This window comes from Pseudophryne corroboree, chromosome 8 (genome assembly GCF_028390025.1).
Source record: "Pseudophryne corroboree isolate aPseCor3 chromosome 8, aPseCor3.hap2, whole genome shotgun sequence".
NCBI lineage: Eukaryota > Metazoa > Chordata > Amphibia > Anura > Myobatrachidae > Pseudophryne > Pseudophryne corroboree.
The window spans coordinates 64,551,205-64,569,212 of NC_086451.1; the positions used below are offsets into that span (position 1 = coordinate 64,551,205).

General features: G+C 46.7%; 1 protein-coding gene across 2 annotated transcripts in view; it reads right to left on the minus strand.

Annotated features, from left to right (window-relative positions):
- Positions 1-18,008, minus strand: part of LOC134948515 (selenide, water dikinase 2-like) — a 46,759-nt gene that overhangs the window by 11,431 nt on the left and 17,320 nt on the right. For both annotated transcript variants that reach the window (XM_063936536.1, XM_063936537.1), the window contains exons 5-7: positions 13,651-13,741; positions 13,472-13,571; positions 11,966-12,178 (exon numbers count right to left, since the gene is read on the minus strand). In XM_063936536.1, the coding sequence (XP_063792606.1) occupies positions 11,966-12,178; positions 13,472-13,571; positions 13,651-13,741 (404 nt within the window). The remainder of the gene's footprint in view (positions 1-11,965; positions 12,179-13,471; positions 13,572-13,650; positions 13,742-18,008) is intronic.

Below are 18,008 nucleotides of genomic sequence, written 5' to 3' on the forward strand. Positions count from 1 at the left end.
TATTTATATTGATTGTCAGGGTACCTTAAGACACATGGCACAGTCTCCGTGATACCGTGTAGTGCAGTCTAATGGATCTACAGATCAGTCTTTCTCTATGTGGGCCAGAAACATGGCCGCTGCTATAGCTGATTTATATTTCTCAGACTCGTATACACATTTTGCAAACCTTTAAAAGACTCTTGGCTTAAGCCAAGTTCACGCTTTCAGGTTCTTTCAAAAAACATTGAAATTAAGATTTCTATATCCTTTTGCAAAAGAGGATTCAAAATTCTGGGAAACTGCTCCGTAGGCGGATGCTCCTAATTCTCATTTGGTGAAGGCTACAGTAATCCCTGTGGTACAATCAATGACATTGAAAGATCCAATGGATAGGACGACTGAGGCGTTTCTTAAATCTATTTTTACCTTAACAGGTACTTCTCTGCGTCGAGTCCTCGCTGGCGCCTGGGCCATTAAGGGCTAGCTTAAGTGGTATTTGGCATGCAGTTTGACGACTCATTGGAGGCTATTCGGCTAGCTGAACAAATTTCTGAGGCTCTCACTTATGCTGATGAGGCCTTGTTGAACTCGGCCTTGCTATGGCCGCGTGTATCTGCTCTAGCGGATACAACGAGGCGTTCACTCTGGCTTCATATTTGTGACGCTGACTCTGAGTCAAAACAGAGATTGAGTGCCGTTCAGTTGAAGGAGAATTCCTTTTTGATCCGGAACTTATGAACATGGTAGCCGTTCAGCAGTGGCTCTCATAGCCCAGAGGAAATTCACTCTGCACTGCATACAGCAGGTCGTGGGTTCGAATCCAATGTGCCCCCAGGGTTTATTTAGTATACTATTGTATTAACATGCACCCCGCAGGCGGGCAGTCAAGCTTACCAACAAGCCTGCAGCATGATGCGGGGAGGTCTCCGGAGGGATCCTTGGTGGTGGACTACAGTACAAACAAATGTGGCTCCTGTCACAACCGGATCGGTGGGTGATGGGGGTCATAACCCGGGGCTTACATTTTAGATCTCGAGGAACCTGTACCAGCCCGCTTTTTCATCCACTTATTTATTTATTTAAAAAAAAAAAAAAAAAAATTTAAGGCATGGAGTAATTCTTTCAGTTCCCAAACTTCAACGCGGTCAGGGTTTTTTTACCCAAGTCTTTTTCTCATAAACAACCGTGTGGTTAGTTTCGACCCATTTGAAATCTAAAATGCCTGAATCTCTCCATCCAGAAATTCAAGACGGAATCGATGCGTCCAATCTTCGCCGCCTGGACCTGGAGGAGTATTTCTGATCTATCAACGCGTACCTCCATGTTCCAATTGGTCGGGTCCTCAACATCTGTTGAGGTTCGCACTAGAGCCTTGACATTTCCAGTGTCAAGTTGTTCCTTTCGGTCCTTCCACCGCCCCTCAAGTATTTACAAAATATTGGGTCACGTAGTGACGATCCTCGGATGTCAGGGGGTCAACATTATTCCTTACCTGGATGATTAGTTCCCAAAAGTTCCGTCACAGGAACTTCTTCAACAACACCTCCAACACAACATGGACACTACAATCTTTCGGAGGGATTGTGAATTTCCGGAAATCTTCCTTCATCCCCTCTCAGGAGATAGTTTTTCTAGGTTTCCTGTTCGACACAAAAAGTCAGAGTTTTTCTACCTCAGGACAACTCAAGGATCTGCACCACAGTCCGCTCCCTGTTGCTGTTACCGAGGTTCTCGGTTCTCAGATGTATGCATGGTTGGGCAGGATAGTGGCGACCTACGAAGCAGTACTATATGCCAGATTCCATGCTGGGGCCCCTTCAGACTCAGATTCTGGGTTCTTGGAATCAAACGGGTCCACATCTGGACTTGCAATTATGCCGGCTGTTTGTTCAGACTTGACAGTCTCTCCATTGGTGGCTTCACAGTCGCACTCTAATCAAGGTGGGCACCGTTCACTGTTTGGTCTCGGATGACGATCGCCAAGGACGCCAGCCTCATAGGTTGGGTGGGGCGTGACTTCAATCTCAGCACTTCCAGAGACTCTAAAAAGGTCAAGAATCGAACTTACTGATCAACATTCTCGAGTTGAGAACACTTCGGTATGCTCTAATTCAGGTACAAACCAGCGTCCAGGGTCATCCAGATACGCATACGCTCAGACCACGCCAGGCCGATGGCTTACATAAACAAACAGGGTGGAACGACATGAAGAAGGTCGCCCATATTCTCCAGTGGGCGAAAAGGTGGATTTTAACCATCTCCGCACTTCACATTCCAGGATTGGACTACTGGGAAACAGAGTTCTTAAGCCGTCGCACGATACATTTGGGAGCATGGGACCTTCATCAAGAAGTCTTTCTGGCCCTAGTATCTCTGTGGGGAACTCCCGACGTCGACCTCATGGCATTTCGTCTCAACCGAAAGCTTCTTTGGTACGGCTCCCAAACTCTGGATCCTCAAGCAACGCTAATAGATGCCTTGACAGCTCCATGGCAATTTCGACTGGGATATCTGTTTCTGCCATTTCCCTTGATACTGCGTTTACTTCAACACCTCCGGAGAGAAGGTCTCTCGGTCCTTCTTGTAACACAATACTGGCCTCGTCATCAGTGGTACTCTTCTCCGCAGCAGAGTGACCGAGGACCCGTTCTGTCTACCTCTGATGTACGATCTACGTTTACATGGTCTTTGTCACACCACAATTTAAACCATCTGGCTTTGATGGCTTGGTTCTTGAATCCAACACAGTCACCTCTCGTATTGATAACAGAGTATGGTGTATCTGCATTGCTTGGTGTGAAAGACGTGGGCTGTCACCGCACCTCTTTCGTTTGCCTCGTCTGTTGTTTTTCTATCAGGATGGTCTGACTAAAGGACTTAGTTGTCTAACCTTACGGGACAAGTTTTGGCATTATCGATACTTTAAAAAAAAAAAAAAAAAAAAAAAAGAATAAATAAAATAAATTAAATTAAATAAAAAATAATATTGGCTCTTATTCCGGAGGTCCAAGCACTCCTTTAAGGTGTTATCAGGAATCAACGTCCTTTTGTTCCTCCGGTTCCACCCTGGGATTTAAATCTGGTTCTTCAGGCTCTCCAGAAGCCTTCGTTTGAACCACTAGGATCTGTTGGGTTACCCTTTCTTACTCTGAAAGTGATTTTTGTTTTTTTTTTGTTTTCTCTCGGCCATTGCTTCGGCTAGGCATTTTCTTGCAGACCACCATTGTTGGTTTTTCACGACAATCGAGTGGTCTTCCGTAAGAAGCCTTCCTTCTTGACAAATGTTGGGTCGGCTTTCCATATGAATCAGGACAAAGTACTTCCAGCGTTTTTCCCAGAGTCTTCGGGAAGAGATTGTCACTTAGCGCTATTGGATGTTGTTAGAGCCTTCTGCATTTATTTGTCCTGTACAGAGTCTATTTGTAGTACGGATACCTTGTTGGTTTTTGATTGATGCGCCAAGCATGGCTGACCGGCTTCTAAGGACACGGTGGCGCGCAGGGTTAATGGCGCTATTCGGCAGGCTTATGTTTCTTCGACATTGCCTGTTCCTGATTCATTGAGCGCTCATTGTCTCGAGCTGTTGGAGCCTCTTGGGCTGTTCGCGGTGATTTATCTGTCAGCAGATGTGTAGAGCTGCAACCGGGTCGTCCGTACATACCTTCACGAAGTTCTACCGTTTTCATGCTTTTACCTTGGAGACTGCCTCTGTTAGGCGTCAGATTTTGCAGACTGCTATGCCGTCTGAGTCTCCCTCCTCTACTTAGCTTGCTTTGGGAAGTCCCATCAGTAAGTGCGCAGCGTCCCCCAGATGGATGAAAGAGAAATAGGGATTTTTGTTTACTTACCGTAAAATCTCTTTCTCTGATTCCATCTGGGGGACGCTGCGATCCCTCCCATATGTTTGTCTGGTTTAACCAGTTAATTTTTTTCGGTCCATCTCCTTGGGCTTGGCTAAACGTTAACTGAGGTGCTGGCTGGACAGGAAGGAGATGGGAGGGGTTAGAGGGGGGAGGAGTCAGGTTTTAATAGTTCTGTGCCAAACTCCACAACCACACACCTCTAACCCATCAGTAAGTGCGCAGCGTCCCCCAGATGGAATCAGAGAAAGAGATTTTACGGTAAGTAAACAAAAATCCCTATTTCTTTTTCATCCACTAGGGGTCACTGGAGTACTCTTGGGACGTACCAAAGCTTCCCTCGTGGGCGGGAGAGCTGTTTGACACCTGTAACAGTAGACGGCCAAAGCTAGATGCTGATGCCGCAACCGTTTCATAACGTGTAAACGTGCAACCGTTTTATAACGTGTAAACGCGCACAAACGTGTGCACTGAAGGCTATGTAGCCGCGTCGTAGACGCTGCACGACCAGCTGGTCATGACATTCCCACAGAACCTGTGGGATGAGCTATTACTGACGTAGGCGACTGTAACTTAGCCTTAAAGTAAGCCTGACTTGTAGTCATTTTTATCCAACTGGATAATGTTTGCTGAGAAACTGGCTAACTCCAGTTGGCAGCATCATATATAACAAACAACGTATACGTATTACGTACTGTAGACGTTCGGGACATATAGACGCGTAATGCGTGTACCACATTCATAATTCTAGAATGTGCTGTCAACACAGGAACCACTCTTGGTTTATTGCTGTGAAGAATAAGAAATCGGAATTGGTCCGAAGTTCTGCTTTGTTATGATAAAACTCAAATACGGTGGCTTGGAATACAAGGCACCCAAATATGAAAACAAAACCCCTTGCCGAAGCTACGGCTAGAAGAAAACGTTTTCCAATTGAGAAACTTAATACCCATTTGTTGTAAGGGTTCAAAAAATATGAAAACTGTAAGAAATCTGAACCCAGCTTCAAGTCGCATGGCGCTGTAGGTGGGATAAATGGAGGCTGCACCTTAATGACACACCTTGTAAAAAAGGTGTGTACCTACGCAATAGATTCAAACGTCTGTGAAAATAAATTGACCACACAGATACCTGCACCCTCAGTGCAGATAAACGCAGTTCTCCATCCCACCCCGTCTGTAAATAACAGAATACGGGTAACGTGAAAGATGATGTCGGAAACTTCTGAGCCTCACACCCACCTATATAGGCACACCAAATTGTGTAATAATGAGCTGCCGTAAGCGGCTTCCTAGCTCATAACATGGTTGGTATACCAATACTGTAATGCCCTATGTATTTCCTTAAGAGGGTGGTCTGAACCCCCACCCCGTCAACCGCAGCCGCGGTACATATGTGAATAGGGGTCAACGAACGGTCCCTGTTGTAACAGGTTGGACGTATTATGAGGGCCCAAGATCGTGTGCAAGTATTCTTTGGAGCTTTGAGAAGCAAGCTCTCCGAAATCCATGAGATATCACTAGTATGACTGACGAACTGTCTTATGATCCGTTTTAGCAACGGAGAGATAGAAAGAGAGCAGAGGAAAATGGTGGAGCCAGATACACGAAGCTGTATGACCACACGAATGTGAGACCTCCACTGCCACTGCTCTTGTGATCTCTCGCTCTGTACACATACTGAGCGATTGTAATTGTGGCGAGATGCCATCATGTATACCTGAGGGTAACCCCACTTGTGGATTCACATATGAAACACCTGTGGATGAAATGCCCAGTTTTATGGATAAAAATTCCGACGGTTGAGATCATCTGTCTAACAGATGTCCACTCCCGGAATGATCCCCGTAGACAACATCACCTAATGGTGTTCTGGGCAATTTGAGGATTCGAACTACCTGCCGCATTGCCATGCGGCTTCTCGGTCCTCCCTGGTTGTTGTGTATGCAACTCCCGTTGCGTTGTCTGACTGCACTTGGACAGACTGAAAGCGAAGCATATAGTGCATTGTAAATTGCACGGAGTTCCAGGACATTTATAGACAGCAATCTGTCGTGATCCGTTTTAGAACCCCTGTCGCTGATCTTTTTAACTACAACTCCTGTACCTCTGAGACTCTCGTCCAGAGTATATACACTCTCGCCCTGAAACCCGGCGAACTAAAGCGCTTTGAAAAAACATCATTGTTCCAGCGCTTTGAAAACACATCATTGTTCCTAATAGGCGAATACACCAATGTACCGCTAGTGTGCGTGGCTTTTGCACGAATTGTACTAGTTGGTATATTTGTTCTTGCTGGTGTAGTAGTTAAATCTCTTAGATTTACCGTATTTATAATCTTACCTAGGAACTGAAGTCGTTTAGACGGAATTAGATGCGATTGTTTTCGAACTTGACCTGCTACCGTGGTGTACGTTAGTAGCGCAAGTAAGATGAACTTCTGTTGAGACAGAGTTCTTATGAGCAGATCGTCTAAATATGTAACGATGGTCACCGCTAGGGCTCTGAAATGAGCTATTGCCCCAACATCACCTTGGTGAATACCCGAGGCACTGACAAGAGGCCAAACGGTAGAACCTGAAATGGTTAATGGTTGTGGCGTATTGCAAAACGCAAGAACCTGTTATGCGGTGACCAACCCGGAATGGGTAAATACACATTGTGAAGATCAAGCATAATCATGCAATCTTGTGGCTTCAACTATGCAAGTACTAACTGCAGTAAATCCATTTCCAACTGTAGTAAGTGACTTGCTGATTGATACTGCGACGGAGCCCTTCGGCTTCGCTACCCCAAACAGAGGGGAATAAGTAACCCTGACTCTGTTGGTGTACCAGGTGTGGAAATAAAAACAGCTGAAACCAGCAGATGTAAATAGCTGATACATCCATGAGTGGATGTTTGGAAAACCCGGCAAATGTCACGTGTAACGGCGCGCTTCCACAATTGGAAATGCTAGATGACCTAAGAGGCCGTTAAGCCACTGGCTTGTTGACTTTAGCACCATGTCGTTACAAGTCGTGACTGTTTTTGTACCACAGCCTTGAAACAAAAACTGAAGTCTAAAGGGATTAAACGTCGGGTAATCTTTTGTCTGAATATCAAATTAGCATTAAACAAGTTCTAGGCTTGTTTTGGTGAAACTAGCGACGATGAAAAGCTAGAATCGTGTTAGCCGAAGCTTTACAGAAATACTCTGCAGCTTTTTATTAACAATGATCGTCATTGTTTACATACATAGAGCGTCTAGTGACCCAAATGTTTATAATGTTTGTCACAGACGAATTCACCAATGACGTATTGTCCCATTTAGAACGGGTAAATAGAGTTAACTGTTAGTCAGATATTGTAACTAATAACTCATTGAAAATCTGTTGTTTAGGAAAATCGACAGATTAGATGTTAGAGTCTACCTAATCTCTGTAAAATTTGAGACACTGACTCACTGTTATTAGCAATGTATGGTTGTCAAACCCCCGCACTATCTGACTGCTGGTTTAATGTACCCTTGTCAGTGGTAGGTACCGCTGTGAGGTTTGTATAATTGTCAGATTAAATTATAAGTATAAATTAATACCCTGGACTGAAAATCCTTTGTTAGAGCTTGCGGAGTAACTTTGGAGACTCCGATCTTACCGCTCGTGTGGAGAGGCGTTATGCTTAACATAGGATCTGGGACTGACCCTGCTTCCGGAGTGGAAACGTACAAACCAACAGAATTTGCGGTAGATTTATGTACCGACATTATAGTAAACCTTATATTTAGTCTGTGTTGTATGCTTATACGGACAGACACCACAATAGCCAAAGGACAGACTTAAAGTGCGTAATATATATATATATATATATATATATATATATATATATATATATATATATATATATATATATATATATATATATATATATATATACACACATACATACATACATACATACATACACACACACACTTATGGATAAATATATTTATGGCTAAATACAGTTTACATGGCCTATGTGAAACCTGACCCAAATTTTTTCCCACTAACACCCCTGCGCCTCCGGTGGCGAAGAGATGTAGTGTAGGAATGTTCTGGAATTATGGCAGCAACAGGAAACATGATTAAAAATGGCCCCCATGCCATGCTTACATTGTAACTCATAGGAGAAATTACAATATCTGCTGCCCATGATAATCACAGTCTAATATACACTGATAATCACAGCACATGCAGGTTACAATAACATCACAGGCAGATGACCTTTAATATAAGCTCTGCCTTTAATATCTTCTGTTAATATTAATAACTTTTATACATAAATATATATATATAGGCTCAACAGCCTATTACATGCATCTGGCAGCTGCAGCCATGCAGTAATCTGCCAGGTCCCCCACTCCCTCCCCCTTCCCTGTACTCCCTGTAGCGCTGTCTCAGCGGGGAGCTGGGAATGCAGGGAGGCGAAGGACCATAACCCCGAGCAGCCAAAATCGGCTGGCCGGAGCGCGTTGCTAGTCAAGCTGCCCGGGTTTCTATGTGAGAGCCCCGCTGTCTGTGCGGCGGGTCTCCGTACCTCCTTGTACTCTCTGCTGTTAGCGGTGAGCTGGGACGCTCACTGCAGGGAGCGATGACGGCGCCCTGTTGTACGGAGCGGCTGTAACGGACCCCATAGCGAGAGAGCTGCGGCGGGCGGCGGCCTCTGAGAGCAGATCAGCGGAGGCCTGGCCGGAGGTCTTGTGCTGAAGACTGTGGCCGTGTGGGGAGGGCGCTGAGTGGGGAGACCAGCGGCGGAACGGGCGCCAAGTGGAGCGAGCAGCGGCGTGCGCTAAGCGCTACAATGTCCCCACACCTCGGGCGGCAGCGGGAGCTGACCTCCCCCTTCACTGTGAACGGCACACCACACAGCGGGGCGGCCGCCTGCGCTGACCGCCCCGTTTTCCCCAGCATACCTTATTCTAAGCTCAGAGCTTCCCGGGCGTAGCTGCGACGGGGCTTCTATCTGTAAGCTCCGTCCAGCTGCTTGATCCTCTTCATGGCTGTGACGGGGCTTCTTTCTGTAAGCTCCGTCCAGCTCTTTGATCACTTTTTTATGGCTGTGACGGGGCTTCTTTATGTAAGTTCCGTCCAGCTGTTGCAGGCCAGTGGGCCTGTGGCTGTGAGGGTGCTCTTTGTGAGGACCGACACGCCATGCGCTGTTGCAGCGGCACTATCCCGGACCCATGTTTTTCAATAAACTGGGAAGGGATGTATAGTAAAAATTGAAAATTAAAAAATAAAAATGAAAAATTAATAAAAATCTTCCACAAAGTGTGGGAATCCCACAAGCCGTTGTTAGTGCTTTGAGCACGGAAAAAACACTGAGGTCGTACACTGAGGTACTCTGGGATATGGAGGGGTGGAGAGTTCTAAATTTAAATATTCAGTGCCTTTGTTTCTGCTACGCCGTCCATATCCCCAAGAGTACTCCAGTGACCCCTAGTGGATGAAAAAGAAATGATGACTCCTCTGAAATCTCCTCCACCCAGCGTGTACATGTGGAGGAGATGGCCGCTCAATCCCGGACCCTCACTTCTCTGTAAGTGGGGAAGGGACCGCATGCTGCCTGGCTGACACGGCCGTGCTTCTCCTGCAAGCGCCCACGTGTCAGCAGCGGCTGGAGGCAGTACAATCCCGGACCCACACTTCTTAGTAAGTGGGGAAGGTATTGTCTGTAAAATCAATCAAAAATGAAAGTGTAAAAAGTAAAATCAAACTTGAGCTTTCAGCTCATGATGTGCTTCCTTGAGGCACATAAAAACACTGAGGATCCTGGGAGTATGGAGGAGGGTTGCTCATTTAAATATTTAAATGTACCTTCCTTTGCTACGCACCATCCATATCCCAAGAGTACTCCAGTGACCCCTAGTGGATGAAAAAGAAATTATTTCCCCCCTGGGTAAGGAATCTAGTTTGTCAATTAGGTTACCTGACCACTTAGCAATGGCCTTAGTGATCCATGCACAAGCAATAGTGGTTCTCTGGACCACCCCTGCAGCAGTGTATAGAGATTTGAGTGGTCTCAATCTTGCGTTCAGCCGTATCTTTTAAGGATGCTGCCCCAGGGACAGGTAAGATTATCTTAAGTGACAACCTAGACACTGATGCATCCACAATCGGTGGGTTTTCCCATTTATTTATTTTTTATCATCCAGAGGACAAGATGTAATCAATCCTTTAGGGATCTGAACTTTTTATCAGGATTAGCCCAAGTTTCCTCAAATAGGGCATTCAATTCCTTGGATGCAGGAAAAGTTGTTGAGGATTTCTTTTTTACATTAAAATAAGATTCCTCCTCTACCACCACCGTCTTGTCAGGAATGTGCAGGACATTTCTGATGGCTTCAATCAGAGCCTGTATGCCCTGTGACAGGACAGCTTCCCCCCCAGTTGCATCCACCTCACCCTCCTCTGGGTCTGATGTATCGTTATCAGTATCAGCCTGCATGAGCTGGGCCAGAGTGCGCTTTATGGGCAAATGGCGGAGAGCTGAGACACTGGCATGTGAACTGAATCTCTATTGATCAGGTCATCCATAGACTGTCTTAAGAATTGAGTCTCTTTTTCAGTATGGGATAATTCAGTAGAAATAGTAGATCTCATCCCTTTAATGGAATCTAACCATAGGGGTGCAGCCCCACTGGCCTGAGAATGTGCACTATCCTGAGTACAGGGCAGTGAGTCTCGTGGGGAGGACAGACACTCTGCTGTACAGGAAAAACAGTCCCTGACATGGCAACTGGAAGGGACACACACACAAAAGGTGAAAACACAGTTTTAACCCACACAGCGCCCTTTTAGCTTCAGTAAAACTCAGCTGGGTCGCAAACTAAGCACCTTAATAGGGCTTAGTAGTCTAACACTGCTCCCCCCTTACTAAGACCCCCTGGTACCTCTGAGGAGACGTGGACTCCCTGTGGAGGAGCTGCGCTTCCCTGTGTATCCTGTCAGTACAAGGCGCAGAGGGAAAATGGCGCTGTGAGCTGCTGGATCCGCTCATAGTGAAGCCCCGCCCCCATAATGGCACACAGCTTCCCGCAGTTTTTATACTGGCCTGAGGACTTTGTGACTAACAGAAGGTTAAAACCCTCTGTTAGGCAAGTGGCCAGATCTGGGTTTCATTGGTGGCTCAGCGCGCCTGCCTCACAGCATGGACACATCCACGTATATCACCTTACTGAACCCCTGGAGCATAGCCTGTAAGCAGTGCTGCGCTCCTACCCTTGTACCGCCATTCCCGCCAGCGACCCGCTAACCTGGACACCGGCACTGTACTCGCCACTCTATCTTCTGGCTCTGTTAGGGGTGGCGGAGTGCTGCGGGAGGGTATGCTCGCCGTGGTGGGGCTTGCGAATTACTCCCTCAGGAGCTCAGTGTCCTGTCAGCGGAGAAACGGACCATTAACTCTTCAGGAAGTTGGGCCGTTGTCCCCCCTAAGTCCCACGAAGCAGTCAGTCTGGTGCCAATCAGACCTGCCTGAAAACAACAAACAGAAAATAAATGCAGAAAACTCTTCAGGAGCTTCCATAAGCGTGACAGTCTCCTCCGTGCATATTTTCTAAACAGTCTGGTAGGAGGGGCATAGAGGGAGGAGCCAGTGCACTCTATTGACTTCTTAAAGTGCCCAAGGCTCCTAGTGGACCAGTCTATACCCCATGGTACTAATGTGGACCCCAGTATCCTCTAGGACATAAGAGAAAGATGTAATTTACCAGTGAACTGGAAAATGTGTCCACTGATCTCATACCACCCACCCCAGCTCCTTGGGTAGTGAGTAAATGGGTGAATAGAGACACAAACATAGCAACAGAATAGACTCCAATTTGCTCCCATTCTATAATTAGGTCACGACTCCCTTGACATCTTCTCACCAAACACAGACTCAACTCTCCAATTACACTATTAAATCCGACAAAACGTTAAATGTATGGGGGGGATTTAACAAAGGTTTGAGAGAGAAACTACCAACCAATCAGGTCCTGTCATTTTTTGACTAGCCTGTAAAGTGACAGAAGCTGATTGGTTAGTACTCTCTCTCACCAAGCTTAAATACATCTCCCCCTATGTGATTAATTTGAAATCAGACAGGTAATTTAACCCTTACCAGATGTTTCCGCTGATGTCCCTTGAAGTAAACCAAAGCGGTTTCCACAGGCCTTTGTGATGGCTGCCATCTTGGCGATAATGGGCAAATTGTGGATAACAAAGCTAACTTCACTTTGCTGCTGTTGAGCGAGGTTCTGAGCATGTCCCAAGATCCCAAATCCAGTAATATCCGTGGCAGCATGGGCATTAAACGTGTGCATCAGAGCTGCAGCTGAGAGAAGACAGAACATAGTAAGACGTAAGGGTAGGCATTGCCACCTAAACACAGAGACAGTGCTAATCCTATAGACTAAGCCAATATTCAGCCAACTTTGTACCTAGGCTAGTGATATCATAAGTTCCTTGTGACTATGGACTGCACACACCAGAATGCTGCCGATTTCACTTTGTATAGGCCCCTAGATAGCCAATCTCTAACCACTTAACGGACAGAAATTCTCAAAATCAGCAGAGATGTCTTTTTTTTTTTATGATTGAATTAGGTTAAGAATATTAAATAATGTCCAAAATGTTTTTCGGATAAAAGAAAATACCAACATTTAAAAAAAAAATTCTCTAAAAAACATTGATGCAAACATTGATGATAACATCATGATTGTTGAAACATTGCGACTTCCCGTTTTAGGCATCTCTAGAGCCCTTCAGTAAGGTGAGGGGCTGTTTTTTTTTGTTTTTACATTGCTAATGTCTGCAGCTGTTGGGTGGAGGGAGTTGCCAGGCTGACCAATCAGCAGTAAGCTGTCTGCAGCTGCCAGGCTGACCAATCAGCAGTAGGCGGCAGGTACTGGGGAGAAGGGAACCAGGAAGCAGGGGGACCGGAGGTCCCTATGAGAGCGAGCAGTAATTAAGCTGCACAGTGGCTTTCTGATTGGCCGCACCTCATGCAACAATGCCAGGCAAGTTCATTTTATTGTTAAGGATGCAGGCTGAAGCATTCTGCTTGGGAATCTTCTAGCTGCTCTAGCAGCAGGTGCCAGTAACTTGTCACAGCTGACTGAAGTAGAGTGAGGCAACCACAGAAGACAAATCTATAGAACACGTCAGAATAATGTTCTAGGTCTGTGGTTTTCAATGCCAATCTTCACATAGCCTCAACAGGTCACATTTACAAGATTTCACAGTAAAATACACCTGTGCGTGAGTAAAGAAATCCTGAAAACATACGCAGTTGGTAGTGCTTGGGGACTGGAGTTTAAAACCACTGATGTAGATATTTCTGGATATAGTCAGAAACTAAATAGGTCTTATATATTCAAATTTCACAAAGAAAATTTGGACATGTATAAATAAACAAAACAACACCACCACGCTCCCCTGATAAGCATATGGCGCCAGTACCAGCAATTACTACGCTGGTTGCCCCTTAGTGGGGCAGAGTTCCATAGTGGGGGATCTGATGCAGGTCCCTCACTACACAGGTACACCTGTCAGGCAGGTCACGTGCTGATGTAGGAATGACTTCGCTTTATGGAAACCAAACTGCAGCCATATAGGTCATGCGTACCTGTACGATTAAGAGTAGCCATATTAAACATGGCTTCCTGATAGGCCAGCTCAACTTCTTCTCTGCTCACCACAAGACGGATCTTACTCCAGCGGTCAGGCTAATAAGAGATTGTTAAAGCGAGGTCATTGGATGAAATTCAAATGAAAGGATTTTGTGAAAGTTTCTATTACACTTACATTGTCCAACCACTGATGGGCGTTCACAGCCACCTGTGTCCCCAGAGGCTTTGTCAGCACAAGGACATCTCCTGGAACGGCATTGTGTGGCCTGAAGAACAGACGTTACGTTTAGCAGCCTTAGTATGTATGCTGGAAAAGTCTCCTTTAGCCGAATACAAATATGTGAGGCATTGATTGGTGCCCATTACATACATGTGCCTCTTCTGGTAGCTATTGGTAAAATTCATGTCAAAAGAGCACAAGCCTATTGGTCTACTCCTATACAGCAGAAGACACACTGTGGAATTAAAGTGTGTGTGAGAACCAGGTAAAAAGCACTTTCATTGGTTAAAAGCTTTCTTTCCACTCGCCACCCTGCCAGCATTCTGACGGTCGGGATCCCGGCATTGGTATTTTGACCGCCAGGATCCCGTACCCAACCCCCGTTCTACGACCTTCACTTATATACATCAAACATCTGGAATATCTTATCAACTCTGGAGAGAAGCAGCCCACATATACATCACTTTAGGAACCCCTGAGATATGTACATCTATTACAGTGTATAATATACATCAGTTACCTCTCCTGTAGTTTCTCCAGCTTCACCAAACTGCTTACACAAGACTTGTCTACGGCCCAGCCCGCGATCTTGTCAATGCTACAGGTTTGACTGGTCTATGGCCCAGCCCGCACAGTGTGCCATCTTGTCAATGCTACAGGTTTGACTGGTCTATGGCCCAGCCCGCACAGTGTGCCATCTTGTCAATGCTACAGGTTTGACTGGTCTATGGCCCAGCCCGCACAGTGTGCCATCTTGTCAATGCTACAGGTTTGAAAAGTTTGGTGAAACTGCTTGCCCGGAACCACAAAGATTACAGGAGAGGTAATGGCTCCATATATACGGTCTACTAGACAATGTGTCCAGCTACTGGTTGCATACAATATAGGGGGCTATATTTCTTAATCATCCACTAGGGGTCACTGGAGTACTCTTGGGATATGGACGGGCTTCCGTAGGAACAGCACTGAATATTTAAATTTAGAAACACTCCACCCCTCCATATCCCCGAGCACTTCTCAGTGTTTTTTCTGTGCTGCACGTGGCAACAGCTTGGTAACTGAAGTCACGGTTACTTGAAGAAATTTTTAATTTTTCTTTTTTTTTCTACTATTTGACACATCCCTTTCCCCCTTCCAAAAGGCAGGGTCAGGGATAGTGCAGCTGCTGATAGCAGCACGGGCGTGTCGGGCCTCTCTGAAAGAGCTCCCTCACAGCCACACACACAGCCTCCTGCACAGGCTGGCCGGCGCTTGTTTAAGAAGCCCCGTCGGAGCCTCCGCACAACTGCAGGATTAAGGTATGTGAAAGACGGGGCGGTCAGCTCCCGCTGCCGCCCCGAGGTGTGGGGACATTGTTAGCGCTTAGCGCTCCAGGCGTCTGTACACGCCGCTGCTCTCCCCACTCAGGCGCCCTCCCAACGCCCATAACAGACCTCCGTGCAGGCGCTGATCTCGGCCGCCGCAGCTCTCTCGCTTAGGCTGGCCGCCGCTATTACACCGGGTCCCACCGCTGGGAAACACGCTGCTCACTCGGACTCACAGCGCTCTGCGATACCCGCTGGGGCCCCACACGCTGCGCTGCTCTAAGTAGAAAGAGCAGGCAGCCATTACAGGGGGGACAAACAATAATAAATACAGGGGGCAATAAGCGGCATATGAAATACTGCAGCAGCAGATAAGAGGCTGCAGAGATGGTTGCATTATAATCAGTGAAAGTTTTGAAACCAGCACTAGGATTATATGTATAAGTTAGCATGGCAGCCATGTTTAACCATGCTTCCTGTGTCTTCCTGCTGTGATTCCAGACTGTTCCTGTCCTACATCTCTACTCCACCGGAGGCGCAGGGGTGTTAGTGGGAATTTGGGATCACATTTTCTTAGTACTGGCAACGTGTACTGCACTTGGCCAGATTTATATACAGAGACACCTTATTGCTATTTTACTGAGTCGTGCAGGTGTCTGTTTGTTGTGTATTGTATTGTCTGTCGCCATAATGAGTAAGGCACCAGCAAAAACTAAAAAGCATAATTGCAAAGTATGTGGCAGTGTGTTACCGGATGCATCTACCACATGTACAGTATGTTTTGTGGATTCCGTTCAGAATACCATTTCTGCGCCAGTTTTACAACCAATGTCCTCACCGGATCCTCCGTGGGGTATGTTAGTAAATGTACTGGATAGATTACAGACAGAAATGACCGCTGCTCGTCTGGAGCGAGAAACGATAAGATCTGAGTCTAGGGTGAGACCGCCAGAACTACCGGAGACATCTCAGCCTTGCGTAAGGTCCAAATCCATTTTGGGCAGACGGGATAATTTTCATATGTCTTATGATTTTCCAGTGTCTGCTATGTTGCATTCTGACGATTCCATGCCAGACCTCACGGAACACGATGAGGGTGAGGAGGGCGAAGTGGAGTCAGATGGCGAGGATTTTAACAGTTCCGGCATTGATGATCTCATCAGAGCGGTACGTCAGTCTCTAAGGTTTCCTGAAGCTGAGCAGCCTCTCACCAATGATCAGGTCGTATTTACTAAACGACGGAAGACGCCAGTAAGTTTTCCTGTGTCGGATTCTTTAAATCAGATGTTAGTAGAAACACGACAGAATCCAGATAAACGGTTTTCTTTTTCATCCACTAGGGGTCACTGGAGTACTCTTGGGATATGGACGGGCGGAGCCGAACAAAGGCACTGAATATTCAAATTTAGGACCCTCCCACCCCTCCATATCCCCGAGTACCTCAGTGTACTGTCTCAGTGTTTTTTCGGTGCTCACAGCACGAACATCGGCTTGTGGTATAGCCACACTTGGATTTTTATTTTTAAATTTTATTTTTAATTTTTATTTTTACAACTTAGCACATCCCTTCCCAGTTTCTGAAAAAACATGGGTCCGGGATAGTGCCGCTGCACGGGCAGCGCATGGCGTGTCGGTCCTCACAAAGAGCACCCTCACAGCCACAGACAGCATGGCGTGTCGGTCCTCACAAAGAGCACCCTCACGGCCACAGACAGCACTGCTTCTACAAACAGCAGCCAGGACTAGAGAGCTGGACGGGCTTGCAAAAAGCCGTCGCAGCCAATAGATCACTGGAAGCTGACTGCGTCACAAGGACTACAGAGCTGACGGAGCTTACACAACGAAGCCCCGTTGCAGCCATGAGTCACACCACTGAAGCTGGACGGAGCTTATACAGAAAGTCCCGCCACAGCCAGAAGTTACAGAAAGGTAGGCTGGGGAGCGGGGCGGTCAGCGCAGGCTGCCGCCCCGCTATGTGTGGGTTAATGTGAATACAATACAGCTCCGTCCCGCCGCACAGCAGGGGGAGCTCATACCCGCCAAGACAGCCACTACCTTCTGAGGAGACAAGCCGTCCCAGTGCTCCGGCAGCCGCCAACTCCGTCCTGCCGCATAGCAGGGGGAGATCAGACGACGCTAAACAGCCGCTATGTATCACACAGACGGGGACATCAAGCCGCCCGTCCCAGCGCTCCGGTCGCCGCCAAGCTCCCTCCTGCCGCAGCAGGGGGAGTTCATACGAAGCAGCTGCTCCGTCTGACATCAGGCCGCCCGTCCCAGCGCTCCGGTAGCCGCCAGTCCGTCCTGCCGCACACTGGGCTCCGTACGGCTGCACAGCAGGTAAGCCATACTTAGTACCAGTATGACCGCCGCTCCGTCACGGCCTGCAAATGCCAGGGCAGGCTTCCAACACTGGGTATATATATACGGCCGCCCAGCTACGTCCGGCCGCCCATCAGTCTCACTACAGAGACGATCACAAGTGCAGGCTTCCCGCAGATGATCATAGGGGGGGAAGAGGCACGGTGGAAGCTGGCGGATATATGACCAGCTGGGTATATATATATTTATATATATATCTATCACAGATATAAGCTTGTTACCGATACTGACAGTAATAATTGAACTATATTACTGGCTGTGATTTTCAGAGTTTAACCTATATTAATGGCTGCTATTAACAAAGCTAGGGAGCCTATATTAATATATTAATATTAATGTCTGATGTGATCATGGCCTATCAGCTTATATATATATTTATTCATAGAACAGTTGTAACCGTCCTGTGGTTATACTGTATAATAACCTATACGGAAAGGTCAGCATGGCAAACGGGCCATTTTAACCATGCTGCCTGTTGTTTTCCAGTTTGTGATTCTGGAACATTCCTGCCCTACATCTCTAAGCCACTGGAGGCGCAGGGGTGTTAGTGGGAAATTTTAATCGGCATAAGTAAGCCATGTAAACTGTTTTTCTACATGATTCTAGAACATTCCTGCCCTACATCTC